The 19,879-nt window shown below is 45.1% G+C and overlaps 1 protein-coding gene across 1 annotated transcript in view; it reads left to right on the top strand.

Moving 5' to 3' along the window:
* The window catches only part of ABCA4 (ATP binding cassette subfamily A member 4), a 150,722-nt gene extending 134,197 nt beyond the window's left edge, over positions 1-16,525 (top strand). Inside the window, exons 40-50 of the mRNA XM_043878203.1 lie at positions 6-135; positions 3,302-3,422; positions 3,848-3,910; positions 5,133-5,239; positions 7,489-7,630; positions 9,219-9,353; positions 10,257-10,360; positions 10,448-10,540; positions 12,579-12,828; positions 14,111-14,197; positions 15,710-16,525. Of these exons, the coding sequence (XP_043734138.1) occupies positions 6-135; positions 3,302-3,422; positions 3,848-3,910; positions 5,133-5,239; positions 7,489-7,630; positions 9,219-9,353; positions 10,257-10,360; positions 10,448-10,540; positions 12,579-12,828; positions 14,111-14,197; positions 15,710-15,745 (1,268 nt within the window). The 3' untranslated portion in view covers positions 15,746-16,525. The remainder of the gene's footprint in view (positions 1-5; positions 136-3,301; positions 3,423-3,847; positions 3,911-5,132; positions 5,240-7,488; positions 7,631-9,218; positions 9,354-10,256; positions 10,361-10,447; positions 10,541-12,578; positions 12,829-14,110; positions 14,198-15,709) is intronic.
* Positions 16,526-19,879: the final 3,354 nt, after the last annotated feature.

Consider the following 19,879-nt stretch of genomic DNA (forward strand, 5'->3'; position numbering starts at 1 on the left):
CCCAGGTGAGGAGCACTCTTCAAATCCATTCCAGTGGGACCTGATTGGGAAGAACTTGGTTGCCATGGCAGTAGAAGGTGTGGTGTACTTCCTCCTGACGCTCCTCATCCAATACCAGTTCTTCTTCGGCCGATGGTATGCTCCGCCACTGCCCTGAGGGTACCAAGGCCAGCCCCTCGCCTCTGTCAGTCAGGGAACTTGATTTTACATCCATGTGGTCATCTCTTTCCTCATGAGCCCCACTCCATAAAGATTGTTATGCTCTCAAAGCCTGGCATGTTCTGAATAATGCAAGGAGAGACACATTAAAATAGTCACATTAGAATTTGTGAAAATTTTAAAGTGTTTAGAATATAATGCAATTAGTTTCAATCACTAGTATTTAATTCCATTTAATAAACAGATAATCATATTAAATTGGATCATAGCCTCACAAATGATAATGATTAATTGATATCCAGAGTACTAGGAAATCAATACATGCATTCATGAGGAAATAGACAAATCAGGCCCCTTTGCTAATTAGAGATTTGAGAGTGGGTACAGGGCAGAGGGGGAGGAGAGTAATATGGGGGGTGATATTTGAGGTGAAGGCAGCCAGGTGCAGTGTGGAGGGGGTGGAGCGGTGATCATGCCCCCCTGGTTGGGGAACAAGAGGGTTGTCTGCCAACCCTGACCCAGCCCAGCCGTGCCTTTCTTCCCATTCTCTTGCTCAAGGCCCTGCCTCATTCTGAAGTGGATGCTCAGGTTTCCAGAAGGCAGCCGTCTCTGCAACCCAAGTTGATATTTACTGGCCTTGGCTCAGAGGCCTGAACAGCAAGTCCCTGGGCACTCAGAACAAGCTTTCCTGGACAGTGATTGTCCCTTACTCTCTTATCCTCTCAGGCCCAATGTGGTCACGTATAAATAAAGACTCGGAGGACTTGTCTTTAGCTTTTAATCCTCAGGGAATTGAGTTATTGGAAAGGGATTGAATAAGATAATGAATGTCAACACACTTAGAATAAAAAAATGTGACCAGAAAGTGGTTCTAGCATGAGGATTTGCCCATGGGACCCTCAGTCCTTGCAGGGCCCCCTCTGCAGTTTTGGTCACCTCTTTTTTTTTGGCTACCTCTTTAAGAGGCCTTGGGTAGGAGAGAAGCAAGAGCTATGTACTAAAACAGACACGTTAGCTTCAAACTCTGGTGTCAACACATCAAGTGTGTCCTTCTGTATTAGACCAGAAAGAGGACCAGAGAAGTGTTCAGAATCTCTGGCTTCAAGAGGACAACAGTGCCCATCCTGAGAAGCCCAGAAAAGAGAGAAAGGAGAGGAGGGAAGAACGGGCGCTCTTGCTAGTGGATATGCCCACATGTGGGGAGTTCAGGATGGCTGTGAAAGGAGAGAGGGTTGGGGTGGGGGTGGTAAGAGATGAGTCTGGAGAAGAAGGCAGAGTCAGGTGATGAAATGCCCCCTCACCTTGGTGAGGACTTAGAATTTAAGCCTGAGGACAGCAAAAAGTTGTTGGGGTGTTTTAACCAGGGAAATGGCATGATCTGCCAGCATTAGAAGCAGAGAGATCAGGCAGGAGGCTGCTTTGTTACCTAGGCAAGAGACAGGGGTAGCCTGGAAAGGAGTGTTAGGAGATGGAGCAAAAGAAGTTGATTGAGTAAATAGTAAGAAGTTTGTTAGACAAAACTTAGTAATGAACTGGATGTGGCCAGGGACGGAGGGAGGAGAGCATGTAGGTCAGGGTATTCAGGGTGTTCAGAGAAGAGGCTGTGTTGTTAAGGATGGTGAGGATTTTGCTTGGCAGGGCAGGAGAACAGGAACACTGAGCCACTGGAAATGCCTGCAGAGGCTGGGAGCTGGGAAAGCCTAACCTGGGCTGGGAGCTATGGGTAAATGGGTAGATGGAGCTATGGTTGGTGGAGGAGTCAGTCCAAGAGATAAATGGGTAAGATCTCACATGCCACATGACATGGCCAAAAAAAAGAAAAATACTTTTTGAAGTGTGGGGAGAAAATTTAGGTATCTACTTAAAGCTTTTCAAAACTATGTTGAGTATACATATTCAAATGGGTTTGAGTATTACTGAATTAATTATTGGAGAGTAATTATGCTGCAAGAGAACCATCCAGTGCAAGGAGGCAGGGCTCTGAGCTGTAGGACCTGACCTGACAGAAGTGCCTGCCCCTCTGTGAACCTGTTTCCTCAAATGGACAATAAGGAGATCAGATATAATTCTGCTGCTCTCTGTTTATTGAGTCACTAACTGGGTGGGCCAGGCCGTTTGGAATGTAATTTCTCTACCAGTCTTGTTGTTCAGTCACTAATTCATGTCCAACTCTTTGTGACCCCATGGACTGCAGCATGCCAGGCTTTTCTGTCCTTCCCCATCTCCCAGAGTTTGCTCAAACTCATGTCCATTGAGTCAGTGATGCCATCCAACCATCTCATTCTCTGTTGCCCCCTTCTCCTCCTGCCTTCAGCCTTTCCCAGCATCACTGCTCTTTTCCAGTTAGTCAGCTCTTCTCATTAGGTGGCCAAAATATTGACGCTTCAGCTTCAGGATCAGTCCTTCCCATGAATATTCAGGGTTGATTTCCTTTAGGATTGACTGATTTGATCTCAGTGCTGTCCAAGGGACTCTACCAATAATAACACCATTAACTGCAATAATAAAACCCTCTACAATTTTTTGAATGAAAAAAAAAAGGAGGAAGATTAATGGGAGGATGAGTGGGAAGGGTATGTGGGGCCTGACTGCAGGTCTCTGGGATTTCAGCTGAGGAGTTAGGGTTTTAACTTACAGCTGATGGAAAACTATAGTTTGGGACAGGAGATAATCTGATGGACTAAAAGAAGTAGAAGGCTTGGTTGCTAGTAACTATCATTTGTTGAGTGCCTACTATAGATAAAGGGTTCTATCATGCTAGCAGCTACCAGGTTTTGAGTCTTGACTCTATGCCAGACACTGTGCCAAGTTTATCTTTACCACAATCCCATGAGGTAGACACTCTTACCACCCCCTCCCTGTCTTATGGTTGAAGGAGGCGAGGTTTGGAGAGGTTTAGCAACATCCCCACAGTCACACACAGGGAGGCCAGGACTGGAGACCAGGGCAGACTCTGGTCGCGAGCACTTGCCTTCTCTGCCTAATGCCTGACACTTTTCCTGTGCAGTCCCTTTGAGAGTCAGGCCTTAGGGGTGGAAGGCTAGGCTGGGGTAGAGGCCAATGAATAAGCAGAGGGTATGATGAAAGGACAGCGCCAAGGACACTGTGCATCAGCCCACTCTGTCCTCTTTTCTTCCCCTAGGATTACTGAGCCTGCGAAGGAGCCCATCATAGATGAAGATGATGATGTAGCTGAAGAAAGGCAGAGAATTATTAGTGGAGGAAATAAAACTGATATCTTAAGGCTAAATGAACTCACCAAGGTAAGGGAATAGATACAGGAATGTTAGTTTGGAGGTGCCAGTTGGACTAAGATGGCACGATGCTGTAATTTACCTTCTGTAGAATAGGCAATATGCTAATGCAAGCAATTTCTTTCCCCAATTTTATGTGAGATTGTTATCTTTGTTATAACTAGTCTTCCAAGAACTTTCAGTGTACTTTCCCTAGCATTCATCTTGGGCACTGACCCAGGGCCTCAGCAAGAGCCGCTGCAACTGAGCCCTGCTGATGAATCTTCCTGCACCCCATTTCTGCACAGGGCTCAGCTTCAACACTCTCAGTGCTCACGGCACCTCTATGCACATCCGTGTCAATGTGTAACCTTCACCTAAGCCATCGTTTGCTCTCTTGCCCTCCCCCATTTAACCCTCTGTTAGTCCTCAGTCCACTTTCTCTGATCTTGCAGGTTTATTCAGGCTCCTCCAGCCCAGCAGTGGACAGGCTGTGTGTGGGAGTCCGCCCCGGAGAGGTGGGTACTCTATGGGCCACATGTGAAAGAACCTCAGAAAACCAGCTCCCATGCACGTCTCTGGTCTCCTCTGAAACAGAGCTGATCAATAGACATAGAATACAAGCCACATAGGTCATTCTAATCGTCTAGTAGACATGGGGGAAAAGCAGGTGAAATTAGTCTTAATCATTAATCTTGCCCAATATATCTGAAGTAGTATCACTTCAACATGTAAGTCATATAAAATGTTATTTATGAGATATTTTACAATCTTTTTTGTTACTGTTCTAGGTATTCAAAGTCTAGTGTGCATTTAAGCTCATGGGACATGTAGATGCATTTCAAGTGCTCAGCCGTCAGTGTCAAGGAGGAACATTCTGCTTCCTACTACCCTCTTAGGTTCTGGAGCCAGGGCTCTGTCAATTGGACTGATAAAAGATGGAGTAACGAGAGAAAAACAAAGAGAAAGTTTGTTAGCATGTGCTCTGTACATGTGCAGGAGAGATGACTACCCCAACGGGGTGGTTAGAACTTGGGCTCATGTAGCACCTTAGCAAAGGAACAATACATTTTTAGGGAAGTTACAAGACAAAGGAAATGGACTTGCAGTTTCTAGAGGAGTGGATTGTAGGCAAGTGTATGGGTAAAGTGTTTGTGACCCCATGAACTGTAGCCTGTCAGGCTCCTCTGTCCATGGAATTCTCCAGAATACTGGAGTGGGTAGCCACTCCTTCTTCAAGGGATCTTCCCGACCCAGGGATCAGACCCACATCTCCTGTGTCTCCTGCATTGCAGTCAGGTCCACCATCTGAGCCATCAGAGAAGCCCCGTGTGTGTAAATAATGGCAGATAAAGGCTAGTTATTAAAGCTGGTGATATAGATTCCTCTAGTGTCATCTCCAGGCTAGTAGGAGTCTAAAGTTGTCTCCAGTGGTTACTTTTGTCCATCTTGGTAGAGAGAAAAGGGGAACACCTTGTAAAGTTACGCCCTGCTTTGGGGCAAATAAGGGGAGGGCAGAGAGCTTTTCTTATATCTGCTTCTTCCCATCTGCCTTCAGCTCACAATCACCCCCATTCCAAACGACATATTCTGCTACCATACGCCATAAATGGCTAATCACCTTTATGTGGCAGCATGGGTCCAACATGCCTCCCTTCACCACGTACACTTGCCCTGGGGCCTGACACTCTGACCTTCTTGGGCTCCAGGGCGAGGCCAATTCTGTGTGTTCTCCCTCAGTGCTTTGGACTCCTGGGAGTGAACGGAGCTGGCAAAACAACCACATTCAAGATGCTCACTGGGGACACCGCAGTGACCTCAGGCGATGCCACTGTTGCAGGCAAGAGGTGAGTATCCGGTTATCCTGTCTCAGGGTGTTTTTCCCAGGTCCTGAGGCATGGCCTTGTCCCCACCCTGTATCTGAGGATGACTGTGAGAGCCTGAAAGATCTGTGTGGAGGTACAGACCTCCCAGTAAACATGGTCTGAAAAGTCTAAGACTATCTGGAGAATTGAATTGAATTGTGATTGTTAAAAGATTCCTCCATTAGCATGAATTCTCAGAAAATTCTGAAAGCACCAAATCAGTGGTTTTTGGTCTTTTGTGGGTCATTAGCCTCTGACCCTTTGATTATGTGATGAACACATGTACCTTTAAAAATTGCTTCCCATTACCTCTCTTCATACGTTCTTTACAAACAGTTTCAGGGAATTAACTGAGCCCCGAAGCACAGTTATGACCCCATAGGAACCCCTGGGTCCCAGATTAAGAACGTCTGTGATGAAGCACCCTTTCTGTGGGTTGAGTTTCTACATGGGGCTTGTTCAGGAGTCCTCGGAAGCTTTAATCTGCATTGGCTATTTCTGTGCCAACACTTGTCTTTGCCAGCCAAGATTCTTTTATAGAGGAAGAGCTGGCATGTGCCCTTGGATTCTGGGAGAGTGCCTGCTGCTCTCTGAAATAAGGAGCATGGAAACAGACTAGTCTTGGACAGGACAGGACAGAAAACATGAGCTGGCACTTGTCTGCCTCTTTACAAGCTGCTCCTTGAATAGCAGAGCTCACACATATTAGTTGTGCCCAGAGAAACTCTCTGTCCTGGTTTATGAGTGGAGTTAGGCGCTGCTGGGAGAAGGCAATGGCACCCCACTCCAGTACTCTTGCCTGGAAAATCCTATGGACGGAGGAGCCTGGTAGGCTGCAGTCCATGGGGTCGCGAAGAGTCGGACACGACTGAGCGACTTCACTTTCACTTTTCACTTTCATGCATTGGAGAAGGAAATGGCAACCCACTCCAGTGTTCTTGCCTGGAGAATCCCAGGCACGGGGGAGCCTGGTGGGCTGCTGTCTGTGGGGTCGCACAGAGTCAGACACGACTGAAGTGACTTAGCAGCAGCAGCAGCTTAGCAACAGGCACTGCTGACATCAAACCAACTTCTGCTTGCCTGGGGAGAGCCATCAGCAACGTGGCCCCATGCTCCCTGGGTGAGGAGAGGCCTAAGCATTCTTCACTGGCTCAGACAGGATGAATGTGGTTCCCTAGCCTTCGCAGCCTTGCTGTTGGGTCTAGAGCAAAGAGAATGGCAGAGGTGGAGCCAGGCCATGACTGGTCCATCTCATCTTCAGATCTAGCTTGGCCTACAACCAAGCAAATGACTTCATGATGGGAAACAAAAGGGGAGAGGGCAGAGAGAGAAGAGCAAGGGGATGAAATAAGATTTACCATGAGACATCAAAATGAGACAGGTAAAATCAAGACAGAAGCTAGAAAGAAACTATAGGTTTAAGACACAGGACTGGGGCTCTTAAATGTAGTAGTTCCTGTGGTTTTGGTGAAGTACCCTCCTTGCTTCCCTGGGCGATTTTAATTGGCCATACCTAAGTAGTTTTGTCATAGTAGGGAAGTACATGGCCTCTCTCTGTCCCATACCATTGCATCTATCCTTCATTCTTAGACCCTAAGCTATGAGAGAAGGAGGAAGAAAATTAGACCAGCCTGTGGTCAGTTTGTTTTTTCATCAAGGCAATATATTTTTTAGTGGAGGAGAATATATTGATTAGAGGGAGTTGATAGAACTCATTTCATCTCTTCATCTCTTCTACCAGTCTCTTGCTCTGGGTGGTGATCTGATTGGTTCCCCTTTCATTGACAGTATCTCTGTCAGTAAATACAAGTTGAAAAGTTCACTTCCATTGGGAAGCATGCATCTTCTCTAGCTATTCCCAAATATTTGAAAAGGATCAAAAAACATTGGACATTTTCTTAAGTTTGATCTTCCCTTTGTTTTTAAACTCACACATGAGGTGATCCAATCTAAAAGCACAGCTGACTTCGGGTAACAGGTATTCAGTTTATCCTAGATAGGGAAATCTTGGAGAATCCAACTGGATTCAAAGCTCAGAACTCCTGGAGTTTATCAGTTTCTAACCAAAGAGCCCCTACTTTGATTCCTAAATGTTGTGCCTACTTTTAAAGCAAAAATGGGAAAAGAGGAGAGGAAGCTTTATTATCGTTTTGGCAGAAACTCCTCCAGTCCCAGATTTCTGGTCACCCATTTTGTGAAGGAAACCTACTAATTGTTTTTTCTTCTTGCAGTATTTTGACCAATATTTCTGACGTCCATCAAAGTATGGGCTACTGTCCTCAGTTTGATGCAATCGATGACCTGCTTACAGGGCGAGAACATCTTTACCTTTATGCCCGGCTTCGAGGTGTACCAGCAGAGGAAATTGAGAGGGTAAATTAACATGGTTTATTTATTGTGTCCACTTAATAGTTTGGTAAACCATGAACCTGTTTCATGAGAATGCATTTATTTAAAGATGGGAGAACTAGAACATGCTATCCATTAATTCATTCAACAAATGCTCAAGTGAGTGTCTGCTGTGTGCCAAGTACTTTTCTGGAAAAGAAGGGTATAGCAGTCAACAAAACAGATGAAAAAAAATTCCCACCTTCCTATTTAACAAAATGATATATGCATTTACCCTTTGATCCAGCCATCCCACTTCTGGGCATTTACCCTGAAGACACACATCCCACAGTACAAAAATACATATTCAAAAATGCATATTCACTATACTTTAGTCATAAAATATTGGAAATAGCTAAATGTTCAGGCATATAGGAAATTGACTGATTAATTTATTCCATAAATACATGCAACAAGGTCTTATGCAGCTATAAAAAAAAAAAAAACAAAACCAGAATTTCCCTGGTGGTCCAGCAATTAAGCCCCTGTGCTTCCACTGCCGGGGGCATGGGTTGATCCCTGGTTGGGGAACTAAGATCCCACATGCCGTGCCTGGTGTGGCCAAAACGAAAAATCAAAACCAAAAAAATTGCCCTGTGAATGATACCGACTTTTTTTTTCAAGGAGTTACTGTTAAACGAAGAAAGCAAAGTGCAAAAGAGCACATGCAGAATGCTACTTTTTCATGTAAGAAAGCAGGACAAATAAGAAAGCATAAATATGTCTGCTTACCTTTACAAATAAAGATACAGGAAGGATAAACTGGAAAACAATGAATGTGGTGATCAGCAAGAGGGAAATAAGGTGAAAGGGAAATGGGAGGGAATAACACTTCTCTCAGTATATTTTTTTGTATAGTTTTAACTTTTGGAATCAGACTAACATTCTACATATTCAAAAAATAGAACTAAGTCAGTAGGAATGAGATAGAGGTAAAAGTGAAAACAAAAAAAAATCCTAACACTGAAAGCAAACTAAAACCAATTAATCCAATTTTATTTAAAATGAATATAATAATCATACAGAAGGGGAGGAAAAGAACTAATACAAATAACTGATGACACAATATTTGACTGTATATCCTCAGTCTTGGGCAGGCAGAGTGGAAAGAAAGAACTACAAACAAACTATGAGCTCTTCTTAGTCAATTTGTTTTTTATACAGGCATGGGAAAAGCACTCCTGAAACAATTTTACATGTTTTATAGGACTAAGTAAATGATTAAGTGGGTTTATGTCATTTGGAGCCAGAGTTCTTCCTCTTCCACTCCTAACCATAGTCCAGGACACTGGATAAGAAACGTTGTCCTGCTCTGGAAAGGCTGAAGACTGTTTCTCAGGGAGTTGCATCCAATGGGTGTGAAGCAGACCAAACTGTACTGGGATCTAAGGATCTGAGAGTGGATAGGAGACGCCTGGCCCTTGAAGGCCATGAGCCACTCCATTAGTCATCATGTTGCGGCCTCTCTGGGTCTGTCATCCTGGAGGAGTGAGATCTAGGAGCCCAAGACTTTGCATTGGCGAGGTGTTTGCTTGTTTGTTTTTCCCAAATGGGATTTCTTCCTCCTCCCTAGGTGACAAACTGGAGTATTCAGAGCCTGGGCCTGTCTCTCTACGCAGACTGCCTGGCCGGCACCTACAGTGGAGGAAATAAGCGGAAACTCTCCACAGCCATTGCGCTCATAGGCTGCCCACCATTGGTGCTGCTGGTGAGGACCCTGGAGACCACCTGAGGGCTCGCGAGAGCCGAGGGCCGCATCTCTGTGGTTGAGCCAGTGGATTTAGGAACTGCAGTCGTCTGTGTTTGTCTGGGTTGTTCCTATACTGCTCATGTTGAGTGAATCAGTCCAATGTTTGATTCACAGCTCTTGGGGGAAACCAGAGTCAAAGCACATTATTACTCTGAGTTCCTAGGAAGCCTCTAGTGGGGCTTCAGGCTCAGAGCAGGGAAATTCAGCCCTTCTGCAGAATGTCAGTGACTGGTCAAACTTACTTCTGCCTGAGGAGGCCTGTGAAGCTGAAGGTGAAAGTCGCTCAGTCATGTCCAACTCTTTGTGACACTGTGGACTGTAGCCTGCCAGGCTCTTCTGTCCATGGAATTCTCCAGGCAAGAGGACTGGAGTGGGTTGCCTCTTTGAGGTCCTAATTGGACAGGAGCACTGGCCTGGAACAAAGGCTCATGTGGTTCTCACCAAAGCTGGACCAGGCCCAAGGCCCTGTTCCCAGGTAGTCTGGGGTTCATGAGGGCATGGGTCACAGGACTTGAAAGGGACCCTGAAAAGTCACCAGAGGTTTCTTCCTGCCGCCTTGCAAGCACATGTAGAGAATTTTCTTTCTTAAAGATAGTTCTATCATGTTTTAATGAATTTTAACTCATTCACGGGCTAAAGCAGATCTAGAGGCGTGCTGATGTTTCTTCATGCTCCTGATTCACCCCCTGCTTTCCATGCCCTGTGCTGCCTTCCCCGGCTCTTGCTCACTGGGGAGCGTCTTTGTGCACTGTCTGCCAGAGAGCAACGTTGCTCAGAGAGAGGAAGGTGCAGCCAAGGAGGGTGCAGGAACCGGGGGAGGCTGGCTCCCAGCCTGACCCTCTGCCCTCTGCCTCCCCACAGGATGAGCCCACCACAGGCATGGACCCCCAGGCACGCCGCATGCTGTGGAACACTATCATGGGCATCATCAGAGAGGGGAGAGCCGTGGTCCTCACCTCCCACAGGCAAGAGATTCCCAGGGGCTGAGGTGGGGCAGGCGGGTGATGGAGTCCAGTCCTCTCAGCCCTCACCTGCTCTCTCCCTGCCCCCAGCATGGAAGAGTGCGAGGCCCTGTGTACCCGGCTGGCCATCATGGTGAGGGGCGCCTTTCAGTGTCTGGGCACCATCCAGCACCTCAAGTCCAAGTAAGGATATGGTGGGGGGTTGCCTTTGTTACCTTCGGGGAAGAAGCGGGGAGTCAACAAGGGCCCGTGCTCTTTTCTGACATGTGAGAGAGGCTTGCTGCTCCCTCATGCCACGGGCAGAGGTATCTGAGCCTGATTCTGCAGCAGCAGGTGGAGAAAACCGGTGTGCTGAATGTAGCTTTTCTTTACTGGGCTAATGGCCTGTGGCTGAAGGCTTGCCGAGGCTCCAGATGGGGATTCTGAAAGGGGCAGGTGCAGAGCCCAGTTGGGATGAGAGGGGGTCATTACCACTGCCTCGTTATTCCACCACTTATCCCAACAATCCAGAACCCGTGACCTATTTAATGAGTCCACAACCAACATAGGAGCAATCCAGAGACCAAACAGCCTGAACAGTCAGTTTCTTTCTGGCATGTCATATGCTTTTTTTTCTCTTTCTTTTTTATTTTTTAAATTATGAAAGTTTTATAACACATTTACAGGAGACTTGGAAAATACAGAATCATATACTTTTGAGTTTGGGAAATGACCATGTTTTATATGACAAACCAGCAATGCCAGTAATCCTTAGCAAGATTATCCTGTCCTGATAAATTGTAAACTGCTGTAAATAATGTGTTATTAATAACAGTTTGTGTGCCAAAGTGGACAATCACTTAAAATAAGATTTGGATAATAATGCCATACTCCCTTGCCTTCTGATATGTTTTATAAACTAGGAAGGGTGGACTTTAAATTATTACTTGTTTATCAAACACATTTTGAGAGCCCAGAGTAGAAAAAGTCACCGTGCCAGTTGGTGAAACATAACCCACTGCATCTGGGCCAAGACACTTCATCTCGATGTTCCAAGGGAGCGTCTTGCATAGCACATCATATGCAACAACAATTGAGAGGAAGGTCTAATGGGTTAGCTGCATCTGGGCACTAGACCCATAATGTCTTGAGTAACTACAGCTTGGACACTATACAGGGACTTCAGCATGTGAGGTCACCAGACTCATGTCAGCAGCTTCCAGTGTCCACCTGCGGGAGAACGGATGCTCCCTACCCCCTTTCCCTCTCAGTCCTCAGTTTCCTGTGGGAGAGCAGGTGAGCGGGAACATTCCTGGGTGAAGGATGGTCACTTTTCCGGGGCTGAGAGGTAAAGGCATTTTATTGTAAAGGGAAACAACCCTGGATCCTGGACGGAGCACTGAAATAAGTATATTATGAGGTAAGCGTGAAGGGATGCCATCTGGCCCTGCTGATGCTGCTGCTGCTGCTAAGTCGCTTCAGTCGTGTCCGACTCTGCGCGACCCCATAGACGGCAGCCCACCAGGCTCCCCTATCCCTGGGATTCTCCAGGCAAGAACACTGGAGGCACTCACTCTCTAGTGGACCATTTATCCACATGCGAGTGACCTGGTGAGTGAAGGAGGGAGGCACCCGTGGCCCTGGGCCTGGCAGCTCCATTTGTTCTGGAAGCTTCCCCAGGGAAGCACTGCCTTCCCAAGCCTTTTCTCCCACCAGGCCAGTCTCTTAAAGGCCCAGGCAGTCTTTCCACCTCTGAGGAAGCCCTGGGCAGCCTGTGAACTCTGCACAGGGCTCAAACAAACTTTGACTTCAGCACATACATTAAAGCGAACAGAGCAGGGAACACCTGTGTCTCCAGAAGGTGGACACAGGAAGGTGTGACAGAGACCTGGAGACCCACTTCACCACATGAGGCATTAAGACCTCTAGAAACTAGTGTCAAACCACCTCTCCAGGAACCATCATGGCCCTTTATGTCCTAGTTTTAAACAAGCACACAAGATCTATTTTGGTTTAGTTGCTAAGTTGTGTCTGACTCTTTTGTGACCCCATCAGGCTCCTCTGTCCATGAGATTTTCCAGGCAAGAATGCTGGAGTGGGTAGCCGCTTCCTTCTCTTCTTGAGATGTAGTAGTATGGGCCTTTAGTCCCCAATATTTGTGATAAGTCTAGTCCTCATTTCAGAATTTCCTTAGATCCAGCTGCTAACAGGCCTGTTCCACACTGCCATGTGCATCCCCCAGGTTTGGAGACGGCTACATTGTCACGATGAAAATCAAATCCCCAAAGGATGACTTGCTTCCTGACCTTGGCCCCGTGGAGCAATTCTTCCAGGGGAACTTCCCGGGCAGCGTCCAGAGGGAGAGGCACTACAACATGCTGCAGTTCCAGGTCTCCTCCTCCTCCCTGGCCAGGATCTTCCGGCTGCTCGTCTCCCACAAGGACAGCCTGCTCATCGAGGAGTACTCGGTCACGCAGACCACACTGGACCAGGCAAGGCTGTGGGGTGCCCAGCTGGGCAAAGCCTGGGCTGCAGTGCCCAGCTTGGCTGGAATCTACATGTGGGCGAGGGAGGACGTGCCCAAGTGCCAAGTCCCTCTGTCCATTGGGGCAAAACTTGGAAAATCAGAAATCGTTTTCTCAGAGTATTTCAATCATCAGCAGACTTCACTGACTCTTTTACAGCATTCTTCCTTACAACACTATGACGTTTTTTTCTCCTTCCCAGTTTGTGGCGATAGCCCTTTCTTCCTTTCAAATCATCTCTGCTGCTGCTTAATTTAAATGCAATAGAATGCACCTATTTAAAGTGTACAATTCAGTGAGTTTTGATAAATGTATGTGCCATGTGTAAGGTTTTTTTTAACATGATCATTTTTTATTGTGGTAAAATATATATATAAAATATATGTAATTATAATTTTCAAGTGGTATTACACTTCAGCAGCATTAAGTATGTTCACATTGTTGTACAACCATCATCACCATCCATCTCCATAAATTTTTCATCTTCCCAAACTGAAACTCTGTACTCATCAAGCAGTAACTCCCCAGGAATCACTCCCCTGCCACTATTTTACATTCTCTTGACTACTCCACATACCTCAAAGAAGTGGAATCACACAGTATTAGTCCTTTTGCATCTAGCGTTATTAACATAATGCCCTCAAGGTAAATCCATATGGGAGCCTGTGTCAGAATATCCTCCCTTTTTAAGGTTGAATAATATTCAATTGTGTGTATATACCATGTTTTGTTTATCCATTCATCCATATGGACATTTGTTTCTGGGTTTCATTGGTTTTTATTTGTTTTTCTTTTTAAATAAATATCCCTAAAGACTACTCAGCGTAGCAGTAGAAATAGGCAAGTTTCTGCTTACTCTCTGAGGAGCTGGCTCCCAGGACCTTCTTGCCAGCATAAGTAGATGGAGGCAGGGACAAGAGTTGGTCACACTGCACATTGAATTGAGAATAGAAAACTGGAGTGATCAGCTCCTGTCTTCCTGGTTTTGATTTTTTAGTTATTCCTGTAGAGGTTTAGGAGGCTACCACTAGCTGAGACTCTGACTCGTTTACCCATAGACCTCTTGTGGGCACTCCTTTGGCTTAGCTCACAAGTCTAAGAAGAAGCCCCGTGCCCTGGGCAGGACACAGGCTGCTCCAGCAGGACTGTACATTAACTGTGGCAAACAACAAAGTGCGTAGGTGGGAGGCGGGGGAGGGTGCCCTGTTCTGGAAATATCTACCTATTCTTGCCCTTCTCTTGCCTCCAGGTATTTGTGAACTTTGCTAAACAGCAGAATGAAACTTACGACCTCCCTTTGCACCCTCGAGCTGCAGGAGCCAGCCGACAGGCCAAGGTACCCCTGCCACCCCTTCCCTGTCCACTGCTTGAGGCAGATTCTCGGCTCAGGGACCCAGCTGACTCACTGGGCCTGCAGGGGCCCCAGACGTGCCTCCTGCAGATATTCCCACCCACACCAGCCCTCACCTCCTCCCTGCCACTCCTCACTTGTCTGGGCCGAAGGTAGCTGTGTACCTTCCTTTTATAATCAGGAAACTTTTGGATGGTATCAGAGAACATTTTTGAAAAGAACTTTCTCATATATTTTTGCTTATAGCAAAAAAAAAATGGATTTTTGAAATAAGCAGGGAAGATAGAGAAGATTAAAACCAGTTGTTGGGATACTTGACATACACATCTGGTCATGTGTTTGAGTTTCAACGTAAGGAAATTAACTGGCACTCATTTCACTGGTGTTCTCATTTGGCTAGAGTAAAGGTTATTCTCTGTTTTATGAAGAGGACTCTTTGCTCTTTATAAAAATTTCAAGATGATGAAGGAAGTAACAATAAAAGGTATATATCCTGGCCTGTCATAACTCTTGGGATATGTGCCTCCACATTCCTTCCCTGACACAGCACCCACGGAAGGAACACATTTATCCCAGCTCCCCAGAAAGAGAACAAAAGAGAGCTGGAGAAAGTCCTGGAGGAGGCAACCTAAGCCTGGGGTGTTAAAGGATCAAATTAATTCAGCCATCCTCTCCTGACTTACCTGGAGAGTAAATCAAATAAAATCAAAGTACTTTTTTCAATAAGCAAAGAGTGCAAAGCCTAATTTCCCATAAAGTTCTCATTCCTCCCAGTTTCCTGATTGTGAGAAAAACCAGGTGCAGGTAATGATTGAAATTCTCCTTTCCAAGCCACTATTTGTGGTGCATTTTCCCCATTTCTCTCGACCAGCAGAGACCTAATGGCTACTTGTCAAGGCTGACTTTGCCCAGAAATACCTAAGTAAAGGCATCTGTCCAGGGGAAATTAGTTTTGCTGAGATTTTCCAGCCATTGTTTCTCATTTATAAATCTTATATTTGCTGTTTACACCAGCAGAAAATTATTCTTTGAAAGCAGTTGCAGTTACAAATTCCTTTTGTAACTCAGAATACATAATTTGGTTTCAAAAGTTTTTCCTAAAACTCTCAGTGGTCTCCCCACCCCCAGCTGGCATAGGCCCTCTTAAAGGGGTAACACCAGGTCATCTCTGGACCTGACAAGGGGCATTCATGGTCTGTGATCTGCAGCAGTTAACTCCAAACTTTCCCTCTTACTGGATGTGATCGTTTTCTATTTTGCCTGTCACATTTTAGCATACAGATACTTAAAAACGTACTGCAGCATATTTATTAAATCGGCATTTTTCTATAATAAATGTGTGGTTCAAAACCTAACTCTGACTCTGTGACATACAACCTTTATAAAGGTTTGCAAAAACCCACCTGCAGAGCATTGTACATAAGTAAATGTCATGAAACAAATAGTAATTATGTTTTTGTTTACATTATCCCATTTTAAAACTATTTTCTTCTATAGGAAGTGGACAAAGGGAATTCTGCACCTCAAGGATGACCTTAATTATGATTTCTTGGCTTTTAAGACAGTAAGGACATGATAAATTCCTTGGGCTAAAAAAACAAACCAAAAGGCACCATAAGAAATGTTTCAGAGGGTGTGGCTAACATACATGTCAACATGTACGTGCATGGTAGGGCATGAATCTTTAAAACATCTGGATCGTAGAGTCAGAAGAACCTGCAGGATCATCGGCTCCAAACATTACAGACAAGGAAACAAACATAAACTGTAAACTTGGATGGTCTGATAGACTTCAGTGCCCTCAGCTGAGCTTCCTTCAGAGCTTGACCAACGGCTATTTAACTTAAAGTCTAAAAGCCATCAAACCATCTCTTCAGAAAACTGAGATGAAGAGAGTCCATCTGATCTCCTTCCACACTGCCCAGGTTTTCTGCTGCAGCTTACAAAGAACTCTGGGCAGCTGAAAGTGCAGGAGCCTTTGCCATATGGTCATTCAATCACACCAGCCAGCATAAGCAGTCCCTTGGCAGCAGAAACGAACACAGAGGAGGCACACAGTAGACTCCAAATGGAGGCTTTTTCAGAAGGAAACAGGAACTGACTCGCTCACCTGAAACAGCTGATGGGGAAACTTACCCAACCAAATGAGTACAAGACGCATTTCATCCAGACCACAGAAGGAGAAGACTTGGTCCATCTTCCTCCTGGTTGTGGCCTCCATACTGCTCTCATTTCAAGTGGATCTGCTTTTTGTGTGTGTGTATGTGTGTGTGTGTGATTTTTAAAGAGAAAATAAAATGCAAACATACTTACAACAAACTATCCCAATTCCCTCCTCTCCCTGAGTGCACCATCTGGTGTAGTTTTGGACATTCTCTATACCCATATGGCTTGCCATCATTGCATCAGCTTGTGCGAGAGTAATTGCCCCAAGGAGTACCAGTCACAGCAAGATTCTGTAATGAGCTAGTCTTGATCTTCCATGTCAAGTCAGCTTCACAGGGTTTGAGACAACACCCAACTGGCAATACATGTAGACATTATCCACTGTCAGCTGGGTATTATTTGCATCTAGGTTTAGTTCCCTGGTCTGGGAACTAAATCCCACAAACCACAAGGTACCACAAAAAATAAATAAATAAAAATTTTGAAATACTAGTCGCGAAACATAAGCAGGGAAACCTCGAGAGGGAGGAGGCATGCACATACTTAGCCTGAGTTTGAGGAAAATTCATGTTGGAAATTAGACCCAAATCTCCTGAGAACATGTTTAATTTATTGAAAAATTTCCCAGTCTAGTTTAATAAGAGAGATTTACAAAGAAGAGGAGGAGAAAATGGAAAGAGTCAGTTTAGAAAACAAGACCACTTGGGAGGTGTTCCAGGAGTATGACTTGCCGCCATATTTTCTAATTTCCTGTTCCTCTTTGGGGAGCTCAAGGTTTTAGAACAGCTGGGATCAAAAGAGGATCTCTTTCACTCTAAGTAAAGAGCTCATAGAGAGCTTGATTTGTTCCTGCTACTCTAGTTCTCCTAGAGAAAGAAGAAGAGGAAAGTGGGGCAGAAGACAGGTCAGCAGAGCTCTGGGCTTGGAAGAAAGGGTCTCTGTGGCAGCCTGAGTATTTGCACCAGGACCAGTGAAGAGGAAGTTAGCACCAGCAGCCTGCGGGGCTTGTGGAGAAAGGGAAAAGGTTTTCCCCTAGAAGGACAGCAGTATCACCTTCCTGAAACAGGCCCCAGACGCTCTCAGCCCTCTGGACCCGGGCTATTTGGGGCCTGGTCTCCTCAGTATGGTACCTCAGTGCCTCAGCAGATCCTCTGAGACGAACATGACTCCTGGAGTCCACAGGGCCTACCTGCTGCCACATTTGTCCAAGGTGTCTGTCAAGCTCAAGAAAGCAGAGGCACTAGAAGTTTCCGATTCAGAGACTTACAGGCTTGTAGAGCTTAAAAAAAAAAAAAAAAAAAAAAGCTTAGTTTTCAAAAACTAAATCCTTATGTAATTGTTTGATTTACACTGTTTTGACAGAAAAGGAAACCAAGTCCCAGAAGGATTCAATTACTTGGCCGGCCATGCAGGCTTCCCTTCAGGCCTCACTCTGGTCCTCCTCTGGTTACTTCACTCGCATGTCTGAAGACACATGCCCATTAGACCCAGAATTCCCTGCCCAGCTAATGTAAAATCTGCCTCTAGGGCCTGGTGGGCCTCTTTCCTGGGTCATAGGTGGTGCTTGATCTCTCAGGCTCAAGTCTGCTCCTGGCACATGAGGGCCCTTGGGAAAGCAGGAAAGCGATGAAAAGAGGGGTAAGCCATGGGGCAGCTGGCTCTGCACCACCATCGTCCAACACGGGACTCCAAGGAATCCAAGAAGTTGATAGTTGAGCCTGCCTCACCAAGGAGGTCATTATTTAGCAGTTTCTTTGCTTAGTTTATTATTTCAAGAATTGAGACATACATGATATGAGAATCCCCCAAAGCTACTCTCCTCAGAACCTTTCCCAAAGCTCACCATGACACATACTCAGCTTTTCAAGCAGCTGTCTGATATCAAGGCTCAGACATGTGTGACTCATGAGTCAAGCTTTGGCCAAACCAGTCATCCTCTTGGTTCAGCACATTAGGAGCTTTCCTAAGGGACCACAGCACCTTGTAGCCAAATGCCTTAGTCCTGGGTTGTGGTGACTTTCAGGAAGGACACGTCACCTACAAAGCACTGCATACACAGCACCCAGTTGACAGGATCCCTGGCACATAGTTCTGCAATTGTGCTATTCTCACTTTTCCCCAGAGCTTGGCAGTCTCTCTGGTCTTGAATGATACTGACTGCTGAGTCCATCCTCTTATGCCAGCTAGAGAAGGAAAAGAGAAGAGAGGAGGGGAGAAGAGGGCAGGAAGCATCCAATGCTCCACGTCCTGGGTCTAAAGCAGTGTACAAGACACAGCCAGTGTCTCTATGGTATTAATATTCTCATGTGTTGTTCAGTTGATGAACAATGCCCAACTCTTTGGGACCCTATGGTCTGCAGCATGCCAGGCACTTCTGTTCCCCCTTATCTCCCGGAGTTTGCTCAGACTCATGTCCATTGAGTCAGTGATGGTATTTAACCATCTCATCCTCTGCCGCCCCCTTCTCCTTTTGCCTTCAGTCTTTCACAGCATCACGGTCTTTCCAATGAGCCAGCTCTTCACATCAGGTGACCAGAGTATTGAAGCTTCAGCTTCAGCATCAGTCCTTCCAATGAATACTCAGGGTTAATTTCCTTTAGAATTGACTGGTTTGATTTCCTTGCAGTCCAAGGGACTCTCAAGAGTCATCTCCAGCACCAGTTTGAAATCATCAATTCTTCAGCGCTCAGCCTTCTTTATGGTCCAACACTCACATTCCCACATTCTCATATGGGGGTCATCAAACTTTCTGAAGGGGCCAGAGAGTATGCATACATCCATGCATCCAATTCATGCAATGGATGCTATATAGCAGTGGAAATGAATTAATTAAAAATATGTATTTCAAAATAGATAAATCTCAAAACTTAATGATTACCAAAATAGCCAATGGCAGCAGGATAGAAATAGCAAGTCCTTCTCTGGCTACTCAATCTAAATTTTCAACTGTCCCATCCCCATCCTGACATCATATCCACTTCTGTGCTTTTTCTTAAATCCTTGGAAGTTATATTATCAAACATACTGTATGTTTTTACTTTCTCTTCTTGTTTATTGTTTCTCTGCTCCCCTAAAAACAAACTCCATGAGGGAAGAAATTTTTGTTTAGTTTCTTATTTTTTCTGGTTGTTGTCAACCAAACCATTTTTAAATTTTAAATTCTTGGCATTATAGAACTAAACTGAAATGTAACATTCTGCTCTTACATTTCTTATCAACAAACATAACTATAATTCGTGAGCCAAAAAGCCCAAAACAAAACTAAAAACAGAAAAGCTTGTAAAACTAAATATGAATCACAGCATTGACAGCTGAACAGAAAATGTGATTTTTAAATTTTTAGCAAATGATAAACGGTTGTATAGACACTGAACACTTAGAAATAATTTAAAACCTGGAGATCACTGACCAGAAATCACACAATTTGATTATGTGGACACAGGATAAAAAGTTTATGAGTAAAAAAAAAAAAAAAAAGTTTATGAGTGAACCTACATTGTT

Source organism: Cervus elaphus, chromosome 20, assembly GCF_910594005.1.
Source record: "Cervus elaphus chromosome 20, mCerEla1.1, whole genome shotgun sequence".
NCBI classification, from domain to species: domain Eukaryota; kingdom Metazoa; phylum Chordata; class Mammalia; order Artiodactyla; family Cervidae; genus Cervus; species Cervus elaphus.